Genomic DNA, 26,656 nt, shown 5'->3' with positions numbered 1-26,656 from the left:
ATCATGCTTGGGAGGGTGGAGGGACAGCGCAGGAGGGGAAGACCCTCTATGAGATGGATTGATTCGGTGACTGGGGTAATCGGTATGGGTGTGTCCGAGGCGGTGTGGTTGGCGCAGGATAGAGCAGGGTTTAGGGCTGTTGTGCATAGGGTCGCTATGAGTTGGAAACGACTCGACGGCTCATAACAACAACAACAGCAACAACAATGAATAATGCAGGAAAAGGATGATCAGTCTTCTCCCATGCAATTAACTGCCTCTGAAAACCTGGAGGAGGGTCAGTAATAAGTCAGTTCCTTTTCAATGATACTCAACGCAACACCCACAACAGATCAAAGGTTTTGTGTATTCTCTCTTTATGTTATTTATTTAAGGCAGGAGTTTTCAAACTTTAGCATGCACTAGACCATTCCAGGAGTGTTGATTAAAACCCAGGTGGCTGGGATCTACCTTTAGAGATGCTAGAGTTTATAATTTGTACTACCTACAAGTTCCTAGACTTTCCCATCCTGATGGGAAAGTCTGCTGTTATGGACCTCTCCAAAGTACTGAAGAGCAGTGGTGTCTCTCTGGAGACTAAGGTGCGTCTGAAACAGGCCATGGTCTTTGCTATCACTTGTAATGCATTAGAGAATTGGACAGTGACTAAGGAGGATAGAAGGAGAATTGATGCCTTTGAGCTGTGGTGCTGGAGAAGAGTATTGAGGGTACCATGGACGACTACGAAAACAAACAGATTCATCCTGGAAAAGGTTAAACCGGGCAGCTCCCTGGAGGCTTTATCTAGCATACTTTGGGCATGTTGTAAGGATGGACCAGTCCTTGGAGAAGGACATCATGCTTGGTAGGGTGTAGGGACAGCGCAGGAGGGGAAGGCCCTCTATGAGGTGGATTGATTCAGTGACTGGGGTAATTGGGATGGGTGTATCGGAGACAGTACAATTGGCACAGGACAGAGCAGTTTAGGGCTGTTGTACATAGGGTCACTATGAGTTGCAAGTGACTTGACAGCACATAACAACAACAACAAGAAGTTCCTAAGTGTTGCTGTGAATATTAGTCCAAGGGCCAAACTTTGAGAACCAACACTATATACTAGCATACAGGAAAATGACATACATCTTTCTGGTTTCTGCCAAATAAGGGATCTCTTATGAGGAGATAGCTGACTGAGTCAGCTAAATATTTCCGATAAAGTAATCTTGACACTGTTGTTTTTAAATGCTAGGGGAAAATTTTCAAAGGCAAAAAATTACTTGAAGCAGCACTGTTATTATTCATATGCTGAAAGCCACCCTATGTCATTATAGTTATGCTAACAGTTTTATGTCTCTAATAGTGAACAGTACAATGACTAGCTTTTTAAAGACTGTCACTTACTTGTTACACATTTATGGGAGGAAATTGTATTGTAATTGATTTTATTATTTTATATGTGGATGCATATAATATTTTCTTCATTCCCAAATGGTGTTTTGAACTAATGACATTAGGTTGATAACAAACCAAAATACTGTATTGTTTTGATTGAATCTTGAGAGCAATGACTGGTAGACTAATTGAATGAAAAATACTGGACTTTATAACTTTCGTTTTTGTGACATTTTTTATCATCCTTTCCTTATCACAACTCATGTTCTAATGATCATTGCAGGATGAAGTGGCACAGCCACTGAACCTATCAGCTAAACCCAAGACCTCTGATGGCAAATCACCAACATCACCCACCTCTCCCCATATGCCAGCTCTGAGAATAAACAGTGGGGCAGGCCCCCTCAAAGCCTCTGTCCCAGCATCATTAGCTAGTCCTTCAGCCAGAGTTAGCACAATAGGTAAGTCTGTTTCTTTTATTCTTGTTGGTTTTCTTTTTTTTATAGTAATGTGATAAAATAATCTTTAAGTGGAAAATCAACTTATTTTTCATTTGACTTGGGTTTTATAAGAAAGTTTCATTGTTATAAACTTAATAGCTTTTTTTCTCTATGCGAACTGCATTTCAAATTGAAGTCTTTACTATGGCATCCAACCTTAAAATCTGATTGTATTATGTTTATCTATGTAGCTTTGATGTTCATTAGCATATCATGAAGTCTTATTGACTAATCACAGTAAATAATGATTCCAGAATATTGTTAGATGACTTGCCTTTTCCATCACTGAAACAATTTCCATTTTTGTTGTATATTCAAAATATATGTGATGATGAAATCTGTTATGCGTGGGTCAGCCACCAGCCACCAGAATGTGAGGTTTGTTCAATTTCATTTTAATTTTTATTCACTTGAAAATATCATAAACATTATAAAGCTGTTGAACATACTCTAAAACTTCAGTTCTCTGTAATTGTCATTTCAGTAGACTAGACACTAGAAAATGTTTCTATAAGATGACTTTAAAACTAAAATCAATGATACTTCTTTTAGGAATTAATAAAGTCATTTGAAAGATACTTAAGTACTTCAATCTGACTCTGTTGACATATTTATTATTTGCAAGACACTGTATTGTATGAAGAGCCCAACCTTCAAAAAGCACTTAAGCAGACTCATAGACAGAAAAATCTGTCGACCTATAGTGTAAATTGTATACTGTCACTGTGATTTTTAGAGCACAGAGGCAATTCCACTGTCATAGAGAAGAGAGTGTTGACTTTTGTTTAGGAAATATCAAGGAAGGCTGAGTTGCAGATAGCCTAATTTGAGGGTCAGCAAAAGGGAGAGTGGCTCTCAACAAGATAGACTGACATGGTGACTTTAACAATGGACTCAAGCATGTTAGAGATTTTAAGGAAGGTTCAGGATAGGACAGAGGTCAGATCTGTTGTTCATAGGGTTGCTATGAGTCATAGTCAACTCAGTGACACCTAAAAGGAGCAACTTAGGAAAGAGATTCATTCTTAGGCATTTGACGCTGTGAGAAAAAATCCAGATAGAGTGAAATGTCATCATGTTTTTTGAGAAATGTACTGATTTGGCAAGACTACAGAATGTGTATATGACAGAAAGTGATGGGTCCTGGAATTCAAAGGAACAGAACAGCCTAAATGTAGAGAGCTCTGAATGCCTCACAAGGAATTTTGACTTAATCTCTGGGAATCAAGGTAAACAGAACTTTTAGAAAGCTGTAGGGAAACCCACTGTTTTATTGTAGAACAAGACTAAAGTATATGAAATACAAAAGAATAAGGATAAAGGAAAGGAAGCAATAGATTCAAGTAAAGAATAACTGATCTAACTTACTCATGATTGAATGAGTGATCGGGATGAGAAACACCTGAATTTGTGCACTATACAGAATTGTACCTACATTAACAGGAAAGGAAGGCCTGGAAGGGAACAGGTTTTGATAGAGAGAGAAATAGAAAAATTGAGTATATGTTGAATTTGAAACACAGGAAGTATTTAGAAGGACATGTTCAGAAAAAAAAAATCGTGTATGTAAGGCTGGTATGTAAAATCAATGCTAGAATTTTAGACATGGAAATTGTTCAATAAGGAAACGGTAGGAGCCATGAAAGCATAGAACCCAAATGTGTTATCTCACAATTTCTAAGAGTTAAGATCTAGGAGCAGAGCTAGGTGGTTATAGTCTAGGGTCTGTCATGTAGTTACAGTCAAGATGTGCTCAGGATTGCAATCATCTGTAGACTTTACTAGGACTCTAGGACATCTTTCCAAAATATTCACATGGCTGATGGCCAGAGGCCTCAGTTTCTACTGGCTTCTGTCAGGAGCTCTCTCAGAACTGTCGTAGTCTGACAGCTAGTTTCCTCAGAATAAGTGACACAGGGACAAGAAATAAAAATATTAGTACCTTTATTCATCTGTTCTTTACATTGAAAGTCAATTGTATTTTATTCTATTCCCTAAAAGAGAACTATTATATCTAGCTCTACTCCATGGGAGGGAAATGAGGCTAACTCATGAAGAGAATAATACAAAATGTTAGTGAAAATATGTTTATAGCACCACACTTTTTTAGGTGGAACACTAAAGAATGAATAATAATTGAGTGTCTGGTCTAGGAAAACTGAAAATTTCTAAGAGGGGGCAACTTAACTGTTCGAGACTATGAAAGAACATGAAGATAAAAACTCTTAGGATTTACCTTGAAGTCATGAACAGGTCAACTCTGATTGAGAAGTGTTACTGCAATAGTTGCAACAAAATTCCAGTTGCAAGACTGTGAAGAGTATGAAGAAAGAAAGTACAGTTGTGCTTTTGCATGTGGTTTTGTAAGTTTTTTAGTAAAAGATAATTATATATTTTTTTTAAGGAGAGAGATTTTAGAATAGGAAAACCACACACACACACACACACACACACACACACACCTCAACACATTGCCATTGAGTCTGAACTGACTCATAGATGAACCTTTAGCAGGTTTTCAGAGGCTGTAAATTACATGGGAAGAGATTGCTCATCTTTTTCCTGTAAAGCAGCTAATGAATTTCAACCATCTTCCTTTGGTTTGGCAGCATAACTCCTTATCCATGAAGTCACCAGAGCTGTGTACATGTGAGAGAGAGAGTGTGTGTGTGTATGTATGTTTGAAAAAATGACACATATAAGAAGAAAGATAAAGAAGTTAGATGGATAGACATGAAAGCGTATAAGAGTATAAAATGGCAATAAAGCAAAAAGATGATGAAAAGATTATAATTGGAAAGGAGATAGTCTCTCTGTTTCTAAAACTAAAGCAAAAGGACATAAAAGTAGAGTTACAAAAAAATTTTAGCATAGACAATAAACTGATGGGGTGACCTTAAAATGCTTCAATCTCTACCAAGTTAAGATTCAAGCTAGTTTGCTACAAGGAAGTCAATCAAGGTAGTACAAACAATGACAAGAGAAAGAATGAAAATTTTAAATTTTTCAAAATTTGAGCAAAGTCTGTGATATAAGTATGGTTTTTTCTTCATTGTATATCTTTCTGTTATAGGTAATTCCTAGTTATGCTGTTTGTATTCTCTATGGTCACCAAGGCATTTTGAATCTTAAGTACAGAAAAGAAAATATCTTATTTGTCAAGAATGATTTACTTCCTTAATTTCACAAAAGTACATAAATACCAGCACTGGTATATGTGCTACTTTTTTAGCGATAGTAGAACTAGAGTATTTAATAGAATAATGAATGTGTTTGAATTCTTACCATTTGAACTTTGTTTACTTTAATATTTCCAAGGATTAGGTAAGTATGATGGAAAGTATTTTAGAAAGACAAGAATGTATATACTGACATTTGTCATCTGACCTATTCCACTACTCTCATATTTTCTGTGAAAGTTCCTTCACCACATACACTTCCCTCATATTTTTTCAAGGATTTGAGGCCACTACAATTTACTTTTCTCTTTTCAACAAATGCAGGCGTTGAAAGCTGAAACTATAATGAGTAATAATGTAGTTGGATAAAAGCTGTGGGGATTAATGGTGTTGTAAAGGTCACTCCTGAAAGAAGAATTGATGTGTTATACCATTAATAAACCACAGAAATCTGTGAACCAAAAGATAATACACTTAAGTTATCTTTAATGACATAGGGCTCTTTGCTACAACTATAAAAAGTGACTTTTTGAGGTTGGTGACCAATATTACAGTGTATTCTATAAGAATGCTTTTGATAGGCACACAAATGATAGGCAGTGCCAATGGAATGGAATCCTAAAAAAAGACATGAATAGTTCAGAAGAATGATGGATAAATTTAGAATCTTTTGAGTAGATATTGTTTTTTTTCATCATTGGCTTATTCCCCCTTTGTTGTACATATGTATAACACTTTTCAGTTTTCTTTTCAAAGCATTTTTACATCTATTATCCAAATAAATAGTCTATAATTAAAGATACTTAACTAGAGAGAGCAGATATTCATGTAGTTAAAACATTGTTTCATAGAGAAAAACAGAAACCTAAAAAGACTAAACTCACCAGGGCTTCTAAGTAGATTCCTGACAGAGTTTGGACTGTGATGTTGTCTTTATTACATGTATTTTCATTTTAGGAAACAATTTACATGGAGATTGTGTCACTTACTAGATTCACAGCCAGTGTAGGGTGAGCCCTACAAATGCATTCTGGGTTGGCATTCTTCCTTTTTAGTTGGTAACTTCTCTGCATTAGAAGTTCTACCCAATCATGTGTTTATCTATTAACTTCTCCAATCAAAAACAAGTCTTAAATCTCTTCTCTTGTTAATTTTAGAAAATAAAACAGGTAAAAGTCTTAGACTGTGCCTTTAATAAGTCTGTAGTCTGTTTTACCATAGTAACTTCAGAACATATATCAGTGAGCATTAATATATGCAAAGTAAAACTTTTCCTGGCCAAATAAAATAGGTAAATCATGACCTACTACAGTATAAAGAAATCTTTTCAGGAACATTCATAAAATGCTTTATTTCTACAGTTTAAAAATAGGGTAATGTAATGAAGAATATCACCTCAAAAATTTTTTCTATCATGTTTTTATAAGAAAAATTATAATCTTTGATAGTGAGTGATTGAGCAAGAGTATTATAATAACTTCACAACAAACCACTGGATTATGAGTTAATATAAACTAAAATCTAACAATTAATATTAGCATACTAATACACACTTTGAAAATTGCTTTGAATTTTAATATATAATTAATTGACAGGCACTTTCACAGAGGAAGAAATGACTATTCAAACCAAAATCAAATGTGTTTCTGTCAAATCACTTTCAAATCCTGGTGACCACACTCTAGGTGAGAGCACGCAGAGGGCTTTCAAGGCTATACATATTTACAAAGCTAGACTGCTACATATTACTCCCAAAGAGTGACTGGTCGGTTAAACGAAAACTATTTTGGTTAGTACCTGAATACAGAGCAAATGGTGGATTCAAACTCTTAGTTATAAGTTGGCAATACAACATGATGCTACTAGCACTCCTTATCAAAAATAAAATGAATATAGGGTCACTATACATTGCAGGTGACTCAATGGCCCATAACAACAACAACAACATACTATATGGGGTGTTTTTTGTTTGTTTTTTTTTAGCCTCTTGTTTAGTGTCAACAAGACATCAGGGAAGGTCTTTGTATTTAAAGTTGATTGTTATTAAATTTTGGAGGAAGATTCTTCTAAGCGGTCCAGCACTCTCCTGTCAATATGCTGTACTGAGGTAACCTGAGATTCCTATGATGCTGAACCTTGTGCCATTGGGGTGTCAAATGCCATATGGTTATCCACTGTGAAGAGTGTTTGGAGGAGCTCCCAGTTTAAAACATGTTTGGAACCAGTAACATCTGCTTCCTAAGCAACATGCCTCTATAAATTCTATGAACTTTGATAAATGTCAATTGTTACAGAATGGCTTCAAGCCTTTTGTTCATAGGGTCACTGTAAGTCATGCTTATCTTGAAGGCAATCAACAACAACAATTTTTTACTGACAGTAACTTGAAAGACATATGCCCTTATTTTGATTTATAGTTTAAAAGTCCAATAAAATAAAAATATATAGTAAATATGGGTCTTTATTGCTCTGATATCGTCTTTTTTTCTATAAGTTTCACTAAGTGCATGTTATATGATACAGGCTTTCATTGATGAGGAAACAGAGGTAGTAATCTTAAAATCATAAAAGTAGACATTTTCATTTAAAAAGATACTGTTCTTCCTTGATTAGAACATGCCCTGGGCCAGATGTTAAAGATTGAAAGAAAACAAAACAAAATTTACCTGAAATCATGTCATACACTAGTATTAAAGATGAAAATTAAAAATAGTCTGATGATAAAGATATTGATAACATTTAAAAGAAGTATGTGGGAAATAAATACAAGAAGTATCTGGTGGCTGAGTGGTAAGGAACTCTGCTGCATGTGGTTCAAATCCACCAGCTCTTCCATGGGAAAAAGATGGGCAATCTTTTTCCCTATGATTAAACTGCATTTAAAATGCACTAGAGAATCAGTATGGGTCGATTCCAACTCGACAAAACACAGCAACAAGCAACATATAAATGGAAGTCACTATATTAGTACAAGAAGAACTGTGATGAACTACTTGTCTGTCAGTTTGTTGGACTATAGTAGTTTGCATGTTGCAATAATGCTGAAAGTGATACCACTGGTATTTCAAATACTGGTAAGGTCACCAAGGTGGACAGCTGTTAGTGGAACTTCCAAACTAAACAGAGTAGAGAATAGGACCTGGTGACCTACTGCCTTATAAAAACTAGTGAACTTAAACTTGTAAATAGCAGCAAACATTGGCAGATAGTGCTAGAAACAAAGTCCTTCTGGAGAGAAGTCACGCAAAATGCAGCTGAGGAATGCTGCGAAAATCCTTAGTGATGTGAATAAAGTAAAGCTTTAAGGACCTTCATTTGTTGATGTATTATAACTCAAAATTAGAAGAATCAGTAGCAAACATATAATAGTAATCAGAAAGTTGAATGGGCAATGTGTGAAAGTAGGAAATTGAAGGTATCAAATCTGTTCTTGAAATAGTTCTAAATATGTGTGGGGTGTCCCTTAATTAAAAAAGCTGGAAGCAGGAGTGGCATCTACTTCCAGAATAGTTTGCCTCCAGAAACCCTGTGAACGTGGAGAAATGATGAAAGTTATGCAAGTGTTCAGGTCTTTCGTTCATAGGGTAGCAGTGAGTCATCTACGACCTGACAGCATTTAACAACACCACCAATATAGAGAGATCTCAGTTGTCCTAGTAGACAGAAAGTAATGCTACCAAGCCAAAGGTGGGTGATTTTAATCTGTGGCCCTGAGGTCTGGTTTTAATTGGTTTTGGTCAAACATTCCTCTAAGTTGTATAACACTGGTCTGTCCATTTGCTGTACAGAGGTAACTCGTGGTTTCTGTGATGCTGAACACTGTGACACTTATGTGTCAAATCTGATAATGGTTTACCCATGGTGGGCACTGTTTGGTGGAGCTCCAGATTAAAACAAGATTGGAAGCAGAAGTGGCATCCACTTCTGAAATCACTAGCCTCCGGAAACACTATTAACATGGAGAAACGATGAAAGTTATACAAATGTTCAGGTCTTTCATTCATAGGGTCACCATGAGTTGTCTATGACTCAATGACACTTAACAATAACAACAACATACTAAACATACTCAAATTTTGGAAGCTGTTAAGAAATGAAATAGAACATCAATAAAATATTGATATGCTAGGCATTAATGAACTTAAAGGCACAGGTATTGGCCATTTTAACCAGACAACCTGCTGGTCTGTCATTCCAAGAATGACATATTGATGAGGAACAGCATCATGTCCATTGTCAAATAGAACACTTCAAGATCTAGCCTAAATTACTAAACTCTCAGTTATTTTATAATATCTACACATCTACAAAGGGTATAAATTAATACAAATATTATTCAAATTTACAAATCAGCCACTAACATGAAAGATAAACTGGAGACGTTTTACCAAGTACTGGAGTTGAAAGCTGATCAAACATATCATCAAAAGACATTTATAAATACTGATGACTAGAATATGAAAGTTGGAAACAAAGAAGGATAAGTAGTTGAAAAATATGTCCTTGGGGAAAGATAGGCACAATGCTGATGCTTGTATGATGACATTGTATAAGACCAATGGCCTAATCATTGGAAATTACTTTTTCCCAACATTAAAAGCAACTGTACAGGTGGACCTCAACAGATGGAATACACAGGAATCAAATTGGCTACATCTGTGGAAAGAAACAGTGGAGAAGCTCAATAATGTCAGTCAGAACATGGCCAAAGGCCAACTTTGGAACAGACCAACAGCTGATAATAAATAAATTCAAATTGAAGCTGAAGAAAATTACAAGGAAAGATACAGTCTTGATTATATCTCACTGCAGTTAGAAACTGTCTTAAGAACCAATTTGATACATAGAACAATAATGATTGAAGACCACGTGACTTTATGAGATGACATGAAGCGCATAAAACATGAAGAAAATAAAAGGGAAAAAAACCTTTCTCTCATATGTTTTGGACTTGTTCTCAGGAATGATCAAACCCCTGTAGAGGAAAATAGTGTTTGGTAAAGTAGAGGGTGAGGGAAAAAGAAGGCATCCCTCAATGAGATAGATGGGTTGACACAGAAGCTTCAGTAAGAGCTCAAACCTAACAGTGATTTTCAAGTTTGCATAGGACCAGCAAATGTTTCATTCTATTGCTCACTAAGGTAAAAAAAAAAAACCAACCAAAACCCATAACACAAAAACAACACTCAACAGCATCTAACGACAAAGTCTAATGTAGGTCAGAGTAGTCTTCCCTGAAGCAGTAACGTTTGAATCAATTCCAAACACACCAGAAATAGTGTTTAAGAGAGAACAGTTTCAAGTTTCAAGGGAAGGAGTAAGGTAGGCAGAGGTAACTTAAGTATAAGACTCATTAAAGAGTGGCAAAGATGAGATGGAAAATGTACAAAGAGTTGATATTATGAAGAAACGTCATGTTAAATATTTGTAATGTATCCCATAATATCCTTTTAGGGGAACATTAAGGAATTCTTTGTTCCAGTGTATTTGTAAAACACTTGGGTAGGCTTGGAAGGCAACAAGAAAGTCAAAGACCCTTACAGGTCTTTCCAAAATTGGAGGCAAGTCCAATTGCTGAAAGAGAAGGAGCCTTTGCAATCAGCCAGTTGGATACTATGATGAAAGCAAGTTGTAAAGAACCTGCACGCAGTTTTAATAAGTTCCACCTCTGTATTATATAAATGACTTTGTGATTTAATACAGGAGACACAATATTGTATTTTAATAAATCCCAAGAGTCTATAAAAGCAAAATAATAATTTTAATGTGAGTGTGTATTTTCATCTGCAAATCAACAAAATATACACCTAAAACTGGAAATAGCCATTAAAATACACAGGTCTACCAATTACTCAACTCTATAATAATTAATATTCCTTTTGAACCTAAATTAACACTTTCTTACACATTGTTAACTTGGTAGCCACTAAACAGCATTAAGAGTTTGTAACTTCATTAGATTTCATGTACATTGTCAAATATATGGTTTAATGACATTATGCTTCCAAAGCAAGATATGTGGTTCAAGATACGTGGTTCAAATCCACCAGCTGCTCTGTGAGAAACAAATCAACTCCCATGTGAATTACTGCATTTCAAAACCTGCCAGAAGGTCAACTCTGAGTTGTTTCCAGCTCTTTTGTAGTGCACAACAACAGAGAAGCTCAATAGAGTACCTAGAAACCAAATAGGGTAGAGAAAAACATGATTGTTTCATGTACATAAACTGCAATTAAAAGGTAGGAAAATAAAGCTAAGTCTCTTAAAAGCCTATCAAGTAAACATATCCTGCAATTGCCAGTCATGAAAGAGTTTATTTCTTTCTAGAATAATATTGTGCATGAACAGAACATGCTCCAGGATAATATATTAAGAAAGTTGTTCAGAAGAACCAAACAAAGTTGAGGATTATATAATAGAAAATCAAATATAACCACTTTTTGGAGTTGAATATTAATTACAAAAATACTGTAAGTCTAAATCACTCATTCATTACTGTGAAACTGGAACTGACTTGGGGATGAATGGGTTTCTGAGGCTATGAATTTGTACAGAAGGAGACTGCACATCTTTCTCCTGTTGACCACGGGTGGGTACTCCAGAGTAGAGATGGAGTTTAGGGATTAACAGTGCAAGTGTCTATGGATTATGCCACCAGAGCTCCCTTGTTATAAAGTGGTGTTATTATCAATTCATATTGTTCCATATAATAACAAGATAATGTGTTTATTTTCTATAAGTCACAAGTGCTAAACTCTTGGAGGCAGTATAGTTCTCTAGCTGCCCTTTTCTTTTACCTGTATTAGAATGATTCACTGCTTCAAAGAAATCAGAAGACCAGATTAAATCTGAACCTAATAGGGAGAAAATAGGCATAGATCATGTAGAGCCTTCGAAGCACTAAACTAATCTAACACTACTTTATTTGATAGAAATGTTTTAAGCAGCAAGAAAATATTCTGGTTTTTTTTGCAATCAGCAGATCAGATAGAAGAACCCGGCAGTACAACGAGAATGTGTAATCTGACATGATTAGACAAGGCTCTTTAGTACCAGAACATTCATAATTGAGACAAAGAAAGAGTATTAATAACACTTTCCTAACACGGCAGTTAGCCATTTTATATTTCCTTTCTTTAATCTTAGTGTTTTTCAACAAATCATGGGATTTAATAGCGTGTTTTGGCAGATTAGAGGATTTATGGCCCAGATGTTTTTTGTTCTAAAAATGGATTAGGGTGTAAAGTTTGCTGGAATCCATGGAACATGTTGAGGCAAGCCGGTCATTTTATGTGTGATTAGTGCCTGCCTTCTGTCTCACAGTCCCTCCATCTGTCACAATTCACCAATGGATCTGGTTAGATTTAGCCTCATGTCACAAACAAGCCCCTTTTCTGGGCAATTTCATATTACAGATTCATTTTATGCCATTTTATGCCCTAGTTAAAAGATAGTGAGTGAGTAAGATGATAGATATTAGCTTTCCTTTAAATATTTGCCCGTCTCTTCTCATTGGTGTTCTGCCCTAAGGTCATAGAGATCATTTTAACAGTGCACGTCAAATAAAGCAGTGGCCAGTGTTAAGTTAAAAACTGTCAAAGGCTAGTTTTCTCCTTAAACCTGTTATTCTTTAAAGGAAATTATTTGGCAGTTTTTGTTTGTGTTTGATTTGGGTTTGTTTTACAAACTCTGGATTGTCAAGCTGCAAACCAAGCTGGACATGTGAACATCTTATTAAGAGTGTGAATTAAGTGCGACTACAGTTACCAGAAACCACAATTTGATATCAAGCAACCACAGGGGCTTGGTTACGTTTGTGTTTCAGATTTAACATCTTAATGATTACGAGTTTGTGTCCTTAGCAAAGCACTGTCACTTCATGGTTTATTTCACCAGAAACAGACTTTGGAAAAGGAGGGTTCTATTCATTCATTCAGTTAGTATTTTATGCCTTTCATAAAATGTGAAACCTTTCATATGGCAAGCTTAAAAGTGCCACATACAAACTCTAAACTATCCTTTCTAATAGCATGAAGATTCAATACTTCAAGTAATCATCAGTACCTAACACATATAAATTAAATACAGACATGATTTTTGTATGAAAATAAACAGATTCTGAGGTAAGTTTTTCTGAAACACACTTCAAAATGGTCAAATAATACCTAAAATTTTACTTTAAAGCTGAAGTTTTAACTCCTTTCCAAATATTGGAAACAATATATTTCATTCAAGTATTATCTTTTTACTGCCGGTGTTTGGTACCATCAATTAGTCATTCATTCACTCACTTTATATAAATCTCATTGAGAAATTATTATTATACCAGATACTAGGTGTTAACAGAAATAAAAGCGAGCATTACAGTTTGCTTCTCTGTCTGGTAAAGTTTTAGTCTGTTGTTCATACATCACGATGAGACCTAAAAGCGACATGACAGCATCTAACAACATGTCCATTTGTACAAAACATATCTATTCTCTCATTATCAGGCTATTTAAATGATCATGATGCTGTCACCAAGGCAATCCAAGAAGCTCGGCAAATGAAGGAACAACTTCGGCGGGAACAACAGGTGCTTGACGGGAAGGTGGCTGTTGTGAATAGTCTAGGCCTCAATAACTGCCGGACAGAAAAGGTTAGTTTATGTAATAATTTACAGCCTTATTCCACAAAATTATTATCTTGCCTATGCTTTTCTCCCCTTCCCCCTTTTATTATCTTTTTGTCATTTTACTATCATCAGAATGACAGGTCTCTCTCCCCACCTCCTTTCCTTTTTATTTTTCTTTTATAAATATAGATGTTTTCTATATCCGTCTTAATAAAACCATCTGGAATTGGGAAGAGTTATAATCCTCTCGTAACCATCTCTAAACCCTATTGACAATGATTATCACGTCTTCCAGGCCATCAGTTAGTATTAAGATGAGATCACATTTGGAATACCTGCGTTTGAGTGAAAGTTTTGCTTTATGGAGATGCTTAACTTGTATATGGGGATGAGCTGGATTTGCAAATGCAGAATCTTCTCTAATCAGCATAAGCTTGGATGATACCCATGCTCATATTCTAAGTACTTAGAATCCAAAGCTTGTCATAATGTTTCCAATGAAAAGCAGAGTTTTAGTGACTGCACTATTGGAAAATTTAACCTTAACATATAGGAAAATGTACTTTTAAAAACTTTGACGTAATTATTATACCTTAGACCAGTGATGCTTATGAATTTGAGATGTAAAAAATGTCAAACATTTTTTTGCTATGTATCCATTGTATTTTGTTCAGGAAAAAAAATATTCTGAATTGTTAACAGAGTGCTCAGAAGAAATGACTGCTTTTGGTAATGTTTGGTATATTTTGAATTGACATTTTAAAAGGTTATTTTATATTATTTTACATTATCCTACAGTTAACTAAAAAAAAATGTTGGCAGTTTGAATCCACAACTGCGCTGTAGGAAAAAAATGGCTAATTTGCACTCATTAAGAATTTACAACCTCAGAAACCTGATGTAATGAGTCTGAATATACTCAGCAGCAGAATTGCTTTTACAGTGGTTTGTTGTTAACTAAAAGGTGCTCTAGTGGTGCAGTCCATTTGGAGTCCATTGGCATTCCAAAGTTGACACCTTTCAGGTGGTTTAAATCCACCAATCTCATGCAATTTACAGCCTCCCAGAAATCCACTGGAGAGTCATCTCTCAGTTGGTCTGACTCCATCCACAGCTATGAGGTTTTTAATAGTTAGCTAGATATAGATATATAATGTTAACAAGAACAATACTGTCCAGAAGGAGCAGATTGCTGTTAATTTGGAAAGCTAGTTCTGCTAGGTTTTATATGGAATTTGAGCTGTAATCTCTAAAGAAGCTAGCTAGCAATCTGCATGGTGGAGGTGAGAGGTGGATGTGTGATCTTGTCACAACCTTTCTTCTGGTGCCTGTCCTAATGTGCATGAAAACAATGAGTAAATTATTCCAACACAGTACTATCTCTGGAGGGAACAGGCTGGTACACAACCTTTGTAGTAACAACACAAGAGTGATATCGGTGCAGAGAGAAGGGCACACAATTTTTATAGTTAAGCACCAAAGAGGAAGGGGAAAAGCAAAGTGACAGCTCTAAGAAGGAATGATAGCAAGCATAAAGGAATTTATATTCAAATATTTAAACATTCTTGAAAGGATGCTTGAACAGAAATTCCTTTTCTCTGCTCCCCATGTAGAAATGAGTTTAACACTCAGCCAGATGCTAATGCAAAGTGACTCAAGCTATTCCTCGCAAGCATAGCTAAATTGCCATTATTTGTTAAGCGCATTGAATTCAGCTGTGGATACAGCAGTTGGTTGCATTCAGCAAGCATCTGTACCCTTTTTTTTTTTTTAATCCTCCAAAGCAGAGACAACTCTACCTATCTCCCCCCTCTCCTCCCCAGTGCTGGCTGGGAATTGTCAAGTGACAACCGACCAAATCCTTTTGGACAGGAAGCCTTCATCCTGAGTTCTATATACTTGCAAAACAGGCCTTGTGGTTGGATCAGGGAGCCCATTAAAAGCACTTTGATGGTATGGAAATTCATCTTCATGAAGCTCCTAGGCCCCTAAGCAGCATGCTGTTTAGCTGTGGTTACAGATCAGTCATTCACATCGGAGGGCAATAATTGTGCTGACGGCTTGTAAGGCAGTGGAAGTACATAAAATAATCCTGGGCCCTCCACCATGGCACTGTGAGTTAATCTTCTCTAATACAGATCAGCTGTTGTTCTAACACATGACTTTGTGCTGGCTCCAGTGACTCTGCATAGCCTTTTGATTAAGTAAAAGGAGTGGAACCATCTGCATTCACTTTGTTCCATACATACCCATTGTTGAGGACCCTATTTCAAATTCTGGCTACTCTCTGCAATCATACTTTATTGTATTTTTCCAATTAGGACCTTTCATTTGGGTTGCAGTAGTGAGAGTTTTCAACCTTTGTTGAAAGCTACGACTTCCAATGTTCTGCTGTAGATTTTTAACTTCTTTTTTAAAAAAATCTAAATTTAAAATCAATCTTGCCAATACCTATGTGTCCTTTAAGTTGTTTCCATTCTCTTGAAGGTTAGCATTCCCACTATACTGGCCATGTATTTTTCAATGTAATTAAGTCTTCAATTATATTTTTAAGTAAAAATCTTAAATATGAACATGAAGCAGTTCCATTAGAGTTTATAGTATGACAAACGCTATAATGGGTAAATAAACTTTGTCAAGAGGATCTAAATTCATGGCTTGTGCTACCCCTGACACCTAAGAATGACACTTAAATCCTTGAAGCTGCCATTGAAGCACGAGTTCTTATAATTGTGTTTTCTTCTTGAACTATCTTGGGTGTCGTCTCTGAAGTCATTAATGATTGACCTACTAGTTAACTCATGAGAATTAAATAATAATGTCACATTTCTTTATTTTTAAGTACTGATCATTTAATATTAGTACCTAACTATGGGCTCAAACACAGCAGTGATTGAGAAGATGGCACAGGACCAGGCATGGTTTTGTCCTGTTGTACCAAAGGCCACTCACTGTGAGTCAAAGCTGTCAAGAAGAGCAATGTGTGCTGAAGATAGGGGTGGGACAAGAAAAGTCATCTATATTACAGTTTAGATAGCTATTTTAACTGCCAATAATTACATATTTACAAGTATGAGCCAGTCAATAGGACTTGTGAATGAGGACCTCGTATCGCGAAGCATTTCAGATTAGTTATTTATGAACCTGAGTTGACAGATACGGATACTGCCCTTGACAAAAGCTTGGGATTTGTTCCTTTTATTGTCAAAAAGAATAAATTTGTCTTTTCTGTATAGGTGATAACTATTCATATTGTTGTTTTCCTAATGCTTATCTTTGTAATAGACTTTCAGACTCAGATTATCCATGGCTGATAAGTTAATCACAATTTTCTTTAAAAAAATTTGGTTCATATTTAATTTTTTTTAATTTTACACTAGTTTGTTTACAAAATTTGAATACATTGTTTTAGAGAACAGATTGTTTCCATTTCCCTCACCCCACACTCATCAAATTGTACAACCCCAGCATAATGCTCTCCACTCCCTCCCAAATTAGGTAGTAATTTGCAAAATCATTGCTCCTGTGTGCTGCATGCGTAGTATTCCTTGACATGAATGTTTCATCAGTTCTCAATCCATTCATTTGAGGTTAGACATTTGGGCTGCTGTTTCCATGTTCTTGTGATAGTGGATAATGCTGCTATGAACATTGGTGTACAAATATTAATTTGTGCCTCAGTTCTCATTATCTCAGAGTATATTCCAAGTAGTGGAATAGCTGGGTCATATGGAATTTCTATGTGCAGCTTTTTGAGGAAGCGCCAAACTGCCTTCCAGAATGGTTGTACCATTTGACAATGTCACCAACAATTCATATGAGTTCCTTTCTCACAACATCCTCTCCAACATTTATTACTTGCTGCCCCAATTAATTTTTCCACTGTTATTGGGTGAGATGGTACCTCATTGTGGTTTCGATTTACATCTGTCTTATTGCCCGTGATTTGGAGCTTTAATAACCAACCACAAATTGAGATACTTGGGGGTGACCCTAACTAGAGACACAAAAGACCTATAGAAAGAAAACTACAGAACATTTCTGCAAGACTCAATAAAAGACTTAAAGAAATGGGGGGGGGGGGGAATGTGCCCTGTTCGTGGGTAGGAAGACTCAATATTAGTTTATATTTCTTAATGGAAGACATAAGCAGAATAGATGATAAATAAAGGTTATATTTTAAACCATCATCTTCTCATATGATTTGAATATCTGAAAGATGTTTTTTCTCTAAATATATACCCTTGCCTCTAAATGCAGACAGTACATGAAGCAGAGAGAGAGAGAGATTGAGATTGAGATTGAAGAAATTTAAAAGAAATGTAACCTCTACTTAAATTTAAAAGAAATGTAAACCATCACCCTTATGAGATGGTGACTGAGATCAAGATGACTAGAATCCTGAAGATGAGATATTGCCTTTTTGGTACATAAATCTTACATTTATAAACTTTGAAGCACATTCAAATAGCCAGCATGACTGGGCCAACTTCCTGTTGTTAGGTGATATCAAGCTAAGCTCACAGTGACCCTGTGAACAACAAACCTGCATTGGGCCCTATTATGTGTCATCCTCACTATCTCTGATCCACTTGAATCCACTGCTTCAATCACCATGTCAGTCTAACATGTTGAGGGTCTTCTCTTTAGCTGACCCTCCACCTTTCTAAGCATCATATCCCTTTCCCATGAATAGCCTCTCTTAGCAACATGTCCAAAGTATGAGAGACAGCTTCACTATCCTTGTCTACTGGAGCAATCTGGCTCCACGTTTTTCAAGACATATTTGTTCATTCATTTGGCTATTCATGGGATATTCAATATTTTTCTCCAACACCACAACTTAAAGGCATCAGTTCTTCATCTGTCATCCTGATTCATTGTCCAGCTCTCAGATGCATAGCAAATGACTGAAAAGATTATAGTCTGAATTAGGTGTGCCTTAGTCCTTAAATGGATGTCATTGCTCTTAAGTATATTGGAAATGTATATTGGAGGTCCCTGAAAGCAGATTTGCCGAAAGCAAACACCCAACTGCTAGTACCAAGAGAGTTGATTGTGGATCCAAAACCAAGATAAAATAATTGGTAATTTCAAACCTTTCTCTATCTGTCATAAATCCTGAAGAGGAAATACTGCATTTTTTTGATACATAAATTGAACATTTATGAACTTTGATGTACATTTCAAATACCCAACATAACTGGCCCGACTAGAAGATTTTAATTTTGAAAAACTATAATTGGACAGTGAAAACAATTAGAGGTGTGAAGTTAGGGAAGAATGTTTTCCAGTGATATGTACCAAAACATATAATGAAAGTCATTTATACTGAAACACATTTTAATTGAAGACTTCTAAAACATTTCTTATTTCTTTACTTTTCTTGGAAGTGTTTCAACATACTAAGAACTGTGTTATGTCAGGTTTCTTGGAAACTCTGGGACAGAGTGTTATTTATAATTGTCATCTCTGGTTAATTATAGACTGATTGTATATTCAAATAATGTTATCTTTTGCCACAGAGCTCTGTTACATATTAGTGCTATGGATGGAAGTAAGCTTTTCAGGTAGGAGGTATAAAGAAAACTCTCATGCATTTACTTTATAGAAAGCATCATTTTGCTTTCACTCACATGGCATAAACTTGACCATACAATCAGCTACATAACCCAAGTCCTTGACTTTGTGCTTACACACATGCACAACCCCAGCTCATTGCAGTCTAGTCAACTCTCACCTCATGGCGACCATACAGGACAGAGTAGAACTGTGCTCCTGGCATTATTGAGACTGTAAATCTTTACAGAAACAAACTAATATTTCTTTCTCCGCCTACAACAGCTGGTAGGTTTGAACCACTGACTTTTCAGTTAGCAGCTAGATATTTATCAGTGATGCCAACATGCTTCTTAGAACATTATAGATTTCCTAATTTTTAAAAACAAGAAACCATTGTTGTCAATTCAGATTCACATGGAGAAACTGGTGGGTTTGAGCCCCCGACCTTTGGTTAGTATCAAATGCTTTGCATGATGACAATAGCTTCTCATTTGCTAATCAACACTAAATCCCCTGTCAGGTGAGTTCTTTCTGGCTCATGACAACACTCCATCAGGCTAAACTGCCAATCCTGACATTAGCAGCACAACTCAGCACTTGCAATACTACCAGAGCTCCTTATAAGGAAGGAATCATAAAGACCTGACTTTGTGCTCTGGTCCCACCATCCACTATTAAAACAATAGAGAGAACCATCCACTCAATTACAATGAGGAATAGTCCAGAAATGTTCTATCTTATTTTCCTCACACTATTGAGGCCTAGTGAGTAAGGAATTATACTGTTAATTCAAAAGCAGAGAGTTCAATTCCATCAGCTGCTGGAGGGAAAAATTATGGGCAGTCTCCTCCCTTGTGATGTACAGCCTATGAAAACACACTGGAGGGTCAACTATGAGTCACACAGTAAAACAATAATCATGCTTGTTTAGCTGAGAAAGATTGTACATAAGCTGTAGTACTCTATTTTGCCACTGTATCAGGATGTCTAAGAGCAGTAGCTTGAAAAATTAGTGATTATGTTTCAACTTAAGGATGTTTTATAATTTTTACTCCCTGTGACCATCTGTTGGGGTTCTGAGGCTGTAAATAATAATGGGAGGAAAATGCCTAGCAGTGTAGTGCATTACATATTGAGCAAAAAGGTCAAAGTCCACCAGATGCCCCAACGGAAAAAGGTTAGAGAGTTTCCTCCAAAATGCTTACAGCATGGAAACCTATGGAAGGTCTTCATAATTCAAAACGGACTCAATGATAGTAAGTTTGGTGTGGAATACCGTTTAAGTGTAGGACAGTGGTAGCATTAGATAGCTCAGTGAGTTGAAAGTTTGCTATTCTTTTGTTTTTTTCCCCCCTAGAGTCAGTAACAGAATGGCTACTGCAACTGTTCCATCCTAGCGAGGAACTTAGGGAAGGGAGAGTCAGTTTCTCTTTGCTAAATTTAGTCTCTTACTCATATTATTCCGCTCTCCTGCCTAAGTACTTCCACAAACATTTCATTGGCTGGAATAAGTCCTATGCCCACCGTTAGATAACTACTGGCTAAAAGCAGAGACAGCTTTAAATGGAGCCTCTGTTGTTTGCTGTGACTGGGTTAGAGAGTTTATCCTGTCCTCTTTGAGATCAAGAGAAATATTGAAATAAAAGGTTGTGTTGTTCTTAGGTACTGAGGGAGCTCTGGTGGCCTAGTGGTAAGAAACTGCACTGCAGTCCCAAAGGCACGCAGTGTGTATCCACCTTCTGCTCTGCAGAAGGATGGACAATCCCCTCCTGTACCATTTACTGCCTTTGAAAAACCCTCTGGAGGGTCAGCTATGACTCAACAGTAAACAACAGCAGATACTGTTGAGTCAGCAGTGACTCATAGTGACCCTATGAACAATAGATCTGAACTGTCCTGAGCCGTCCTCACCATCCATAATATACTCAAACCCATTGCTACAGGCACTGTGCCAATACGTCTTATTGAAAGTCTCCTCGTATGTCATCAAGCAAGAAGAGCAGAATCAGAATGGCTATTGTATAGGAAAAGACCATTGCCTGTCATTACTACATTATAAAAATGTTATCAAAGCTCAGTAATATTTCCTTTATAAAACAGATTTTGTTTTGTCATATATTTATTATCTGTCTGCTTGTGCTCTTCACTATTACATGTCTAGAGTCTTGTCTGTGATTCATGAAGAATTAAATTACATACAAGCATGTCCACAGGAAAATGTGTTTGATAACAGGCTAAATGTAGAAATGCATGCTTACACATGTTTTATACACATTAAGGTCCACTTCTGGATGCTTTTCTTATGTAAAACAGATGTCATTTACCAAATAAACCTCAAACATCAACAGATATTTCTTAGAGAATTTTTACACCAAACATTGAGTGCTTACAGTATTCTTCTAATGTGAAGTCACAAGCCCCAAATCCCGATATAAGTGCAAATGAGAATAGCTAGAAAAATATCTCTTCCATTAGAAGCTCAGTGGAAATTCTTGTAGGAATTTGTGGAGACTAACAGGAAAATTTGGTGAGTAAACATGTGCAAATTAAATAATTCACTGAAGAATGGTACCAGCTTATCTTTAAGCATCTTGTCAGTCTTATTCATAAGTAATCTCACCTCAGATTCTATAAGCTGATCTGTAAAAAAAGGTTAATTTTATTATGTAAAACTCTTGGCACTAGGAAACTCTTTCATTACAACCACCTCTTTTTCTGCCATTGTCAAGCCTTTTCCCTTTAACAGAGTGCCAAATGTGAAATGACAGTGACCAATGTTGACTTAATGTGGATGTTTAATAATGAAAAAAGTGTGTCAGTCCCAGCATTAGTTACAAATGGCAGTAAGTGTATCGGATGGCAGCCCTGTAATAATTTTACATCCATCATTCTTCCCTGATGCTTCGCTGGCCATCTGATGGATGGGGCCAGCAGTGTTAACTCTTCAGGAACTGACAGTGTACCTAGTTCAGCATTATCCAGCTCATGATCCATCCCTCAGATAAGGAGTAGGCATTTGAGGAATGATGAATAACAGGCTAGGCTTTGAAAAAGTGGCTATTAAGGAATTCATGCATTTGGTGGGAGATACTATAATTAATGATTTGTGTATGGATTTTGAGATGTTGCCTTTAGCTAACGTAACTCAAAGGAGTCACATTGAAGAGAGTGATTTTAGTGATTAGAGAAAAACTTGATAACGGAGGTAGATATGTTTTTATGTTAAGCCTTCCAGAGCAAAAATCATTGTAACAGAGTGAAAACTGGGGATTTTACCATCCAAGACGTGTGTGTAAAAAATGTTCCCAATCTTATTAGTCTTCTACTTAGATTGCCTGGGAAGAAAAAAAGGCGGTATAAATGATTAATGTTTTCTCTTTATAAAACATAGTATAAATTCTTTTTAAGCTGTGTTAACATGTTATCATTTGATTGTTAATTATAAAGATAAACAAAATCTGAAACACAGTATATACTTATTTTTAAGAAGTCTCTCCATTCTGAAAATGTATATAAAATGAGTTGTGTAGAAGACTGATTTATTGGGAAGTAATTATTAGAAACTCTGATCAGCTTTCTTATGTGCAAGTCAGCATTTGAAGCTGAGGTTTTCTTTTCTTTTGTTTTTCATTCATAAAACCTTCTTAATTCTGAGTGTCTTAGCTAGGGAACACTTCTTCTGGGACAGGAGAGGAGAGGAAAACCCCTTAGTGAATATTATCAGCACAGAGCAGCCAGTTTTCAAAGACCATGACAAAAAAGGCAAATAGGTATTATATCATCACCCACCCATCACTCTATATGTCAGCCTTTCAATAATTCCAATCGACATTCTCGACAGGCTGGTGTAAGTTAAAGGAGCTGTTTGTTTCTAGAAATTGAGTATAGACTGTCTGTAGCCCTTTGTTCCAGACGGTTTTCTTCTGTGTCTTTTCATTTCTTTCCTTTCCTTTCTTCTTTTTTTGGGGTATTTAATTGAAATACATGCCGAGTTTGCAGACTGCAAAGATCAGAGCTGTTTTCGTCCAGCAGTGGTAACTATGCATTAAACATTTTGATTTGTTTGAGCTTGAAGTTTAGTCCTTTTTTGCCATTTGCTTCATGGAGTTTGTGTATATTTACAGCCTCTGCATTTAATGGCCACATGCCTTATTTTCACAGATGGCCAGTGGAAGACTTTTTCTTTCTCTTAGTATAGCCCGCTTTCAGTTTTGCTACATTTGTCACAGTGCCACTACTTGCAGCTAGCAAGTGCCCACGCTTGGTGGGGAGCAATTATGGTGTGAGTTTTTTAAGGAGCTGTTTAAAGGATATTTTTTTTTGTTGTGTGTGTGTGTATTTTTTTTCCCCCAGTAAACTTTTTATGGTTTAATTTTCAAGCCTGGAAAAGCTGTGCGTGTTTTCAAACAGAGAGTCTTGTGTTCTTTACATCATTCTGGTAGAGAGTTAGTGCAGGAGGGTCCAATAAAATGAGACACATAGGGCATGCCAAATTGGGTTTTCAGATAGACACCCACAAGCCTCTCTGGTGATTGAAATTGTCTGTTTGTTTAAGGATATAAAGATATGCTCACAATACCGTGTTCATGAATAAAGTTTCAAAGCACTGTATAGAGAGTGGCCCAGATACTATAAAAGTATATCTCCGTGGTACTTTTTTCTAAAAAAAGGTTAGAAGGATATTTACACCAAAATAGTAGTTATATTAAAATAGTAGGGTTATATTGTTATGTATATGTCAGAATTACCCATATGTCAGAATTCCTAAATTTTCTATAGGCAAAGAACCACTGTTGGACAAAATATCTTCTTTCTAAAAACCACACCTATTACATATGGTCTTTTCTTCCCTTCTTCCTTCCTTTATTTTCTCTTCCTGAAGACCAGTAAGCTCTGTCTTCAAGGTTCTTATACCTTGTCTCTTTAAATATTTAGAAGGAAATTTCTTTTTCATAAACCTCTTATATTTAGCAGATTCATTGTATTCCTTTTTAGAATTCATTACAGACTGTCTTACCAGTATGTAGTAAAAATTAGCAAGAAAATATTCTGAATTAAGCATTGTTTAAAAGGACTTTGTTGAATTTTTAGATCTTCTTTTTCTTCTTCTATAAATGAGTAAGATATAGGACTATAAATCTTGGACATAATAATGGCTGTTAATACTTACTCTGAGTTTTACATGATCCAATATCCTTTCACATCCTATTTAAACATCAAATTTTAAGAAATATGGAGCAGAATTTTTATCTTTTATTTTAAAAAAAAATAAACAACCTTAAGATTTGGGAAGATAAGGAGACTTGTTTAAGTGATAGATTCATTTTAGAACTCAGAATTTCCGCTTTGGAGTTCACTTCTTTTTTTCACTGAGTTTTTCATGAAAGTAGCCTCAGTGTCTGTTAGACCGACTTGTGTTCCAGATTGGTATCAGCACCCTGTGGTATGCGATTGAGGCTTTATAGTTCCACACCACAGCTCTTTAAGTAAATACCATCTCCTCAAGTTAGTACATGTTGTTGTTTTGTACCACAACGTTGGAACTGACCCATAGCAGACTTTCCAGTGGGTTTTCAGAAGCTGTAAATCACATGACAATTGATTGCCCATCTTTCTCCTGCAGAACACCGGGTGCATTTGAACCACATAACTTTGTGTTGGCAGCACAATTCTTTCCACTAAGCCACCAGCTCTGTAAAGTTAGTGCATATTTCTTCCTACTTCTTCATTTCTCCAGTTCTCGCTCCTTTTCTTCATGACTTACCGTCTTCTCAATTAGAAGATAAGGAGAGCAAGGGTTTGGGAAGGAGTTTACATGTCTGAGTCCTTCAGCAGCACCATGAGAGAAAGGCAGTCTCCTTCCATGTAATTCACTCTCTCCAAAAACCCTCTGGAGGTTCAGCTATGAGTTAACAGAGTTCAGTTTGGGTATTAATTTAGCTTTTCATAGTAGCTCTGAGTAAACACGTGATGAAGTTTTATCTGTTTATCAAATGAGACTTTATGTATCTCTTTCCATCTATCTTTTTGTCTCTCTTACCCTGAAACAACCATGGCTAATTGAAAAGAGAATGATAGCCCTGATGTGCCCAATTGTGTTTGTCAGACTTTGCATTTCTGAACTAAGTGATGACTTTTTAAAATTGTCCAATTATATTTATTTAACTGAGGCAACAAGTGGGTACTGAGGCTGCATTTATGAGGATGTTGACAGTTTTATGACTTTTACTTCATAAAAAAGGAAATATTAAAGAGAAAAATGCTGTACCACTGTGCAGCTGACTAACTGAATTGCCCATTGTTTATGAAATAATTATCATCAGACAAAATTTCAATTTTGTGTTTATATCTGTGCAGCCCTCCCACCCATCAGACAGCTTGTGTAGGTTGTGAATTCTATTCTTTTTCTTGATTGGTTTGCTGATTTTCTCATAGTAATTCTCTGAGTTAAGTTTTTAACTCGGTATTTTTAATTAGTACTTAAGTATGCCTAGTTTAAGATAACAAAATATGTTTTATTGTTATTATTCTTTTTAGCTTTTTTGTTTAATCATGACCACATTTAGATACATGTGAAATTCTGACTCTGTGTAAAACCCTACCCCATTTCCCACTTCCATATATGTATGTATGTATATATATATATAAATTTTACCACAACAGTAAGTCCCGTGTTCCTTCTTTGTGAATATTTTGTATTCTGTAATTTTCCTTTGAGAAACTTTTCTGTTCCTCACACACTCAACCTATTCATTTTGTCCTCTGCATAAAGGCACTTTCCTGTTCTAGAGACTGAAATTAATAATGTTGAATTTGGACACAGAACTATGTTTAATAGAACACAGTACCTGAATTTGGGAGTCTGATTGCTGTTGATTGTATCCTTACAAACTATATCTCATAGCTACAATTCTTCATGTTATTGTAATTTTAAATATCTTCTTTGAATTCAAGACATTGATCAAGAAGTAAGTGGCTTTGAGTGTTAAACTTGGATAACATTTGAAAAATTATCATTGATGGATAGAGGGGAAAAGTATGTTTGTTTATTCCTTTTAGTTGCCAATAAACTAGTTACAACTCATGTTGACCCCAAGTTCCATTATCTTTTCTTAGCTATGACCTTCCAGGGTGCCTTTGGCTGAGTTTGAACCATTAACTTTTCACTTGTATGCAATTGCTTAACCATTTGTGCTTCCCAAGAATACTTTTCATTTTATACAGCTTTCAAAATATCTTACTCTTTAGAAGTGCATTGTTGTTGTTGTTGTTATGTGCCGTCGAGTCGTTTCCAACTCATAGCGACCCTATGCACAACAGCCCTAAACCCTGCTCTATCCTCGCCAACCGCACCGCCTCTGACACACCCATCCCGATTACCACAGTCACTGAAACAATCCATCTCATAGAGGGTCTTCCCCTCCTGCACT

The 26,656-nt window shown here is 36.0% G+C and overlaps 1 protein-coding gene across 5 annotated transcripts in view; it reads left to right on the top strand.

Annotated features, from left to right (window-relative positions):
- SOX5 (SRY (sex determining region Y)-box 5) overlaps window positions 1-26,656 on the top strand; it is a 610,606-nt gene that overhangs the window by 534,754 nt on the left and 49,196 nt on the right. For 4 of the 5 annotated variants that reach the window (XM_006897210.1, XM_006897209.1, XM_006897211.1 and 1 more), the window contains 2 exons: window positions 1,655-1,832; window positions 13,543-13,688. The exons of the other annotated variant lie outside the window; for it this stretch is intronic. In XM_006897210.1, coding sequence (XP_006897272.1) covers window positions 1,655-1,832; window positions 13,543-13,688 — 324 coding nt within the window. The remainder of the gene's footprint in view (window positions 1-1,654; window positions 1,833-13,542; window positions 13,689-26,656) is intronic. 5 annotated transcript variants of the gene reach the window in all.

Source organism: Elephantulus edwardii, unplaced genomic scaffold (assembly GCF_000299155.1).
Source record: "Elephantulus edwardii isolate Elephantulus edwardi_28Jun2011 unplaced genomic scaffold, EleEdw1.0 scaffold00206, whole genome shotgun sequence".
Taxonomy (NCBI): Eukaryota; Metazoa; Chordata; class Mammalia; order Macroscelidea; family Macroscelididae; genus Elephantulus; species Elephantulus edwardii.
Note: the sequence above shows the minus strand (reverse complement) of the source record. Positions and strands in the feature narration are given on the sequence as shown.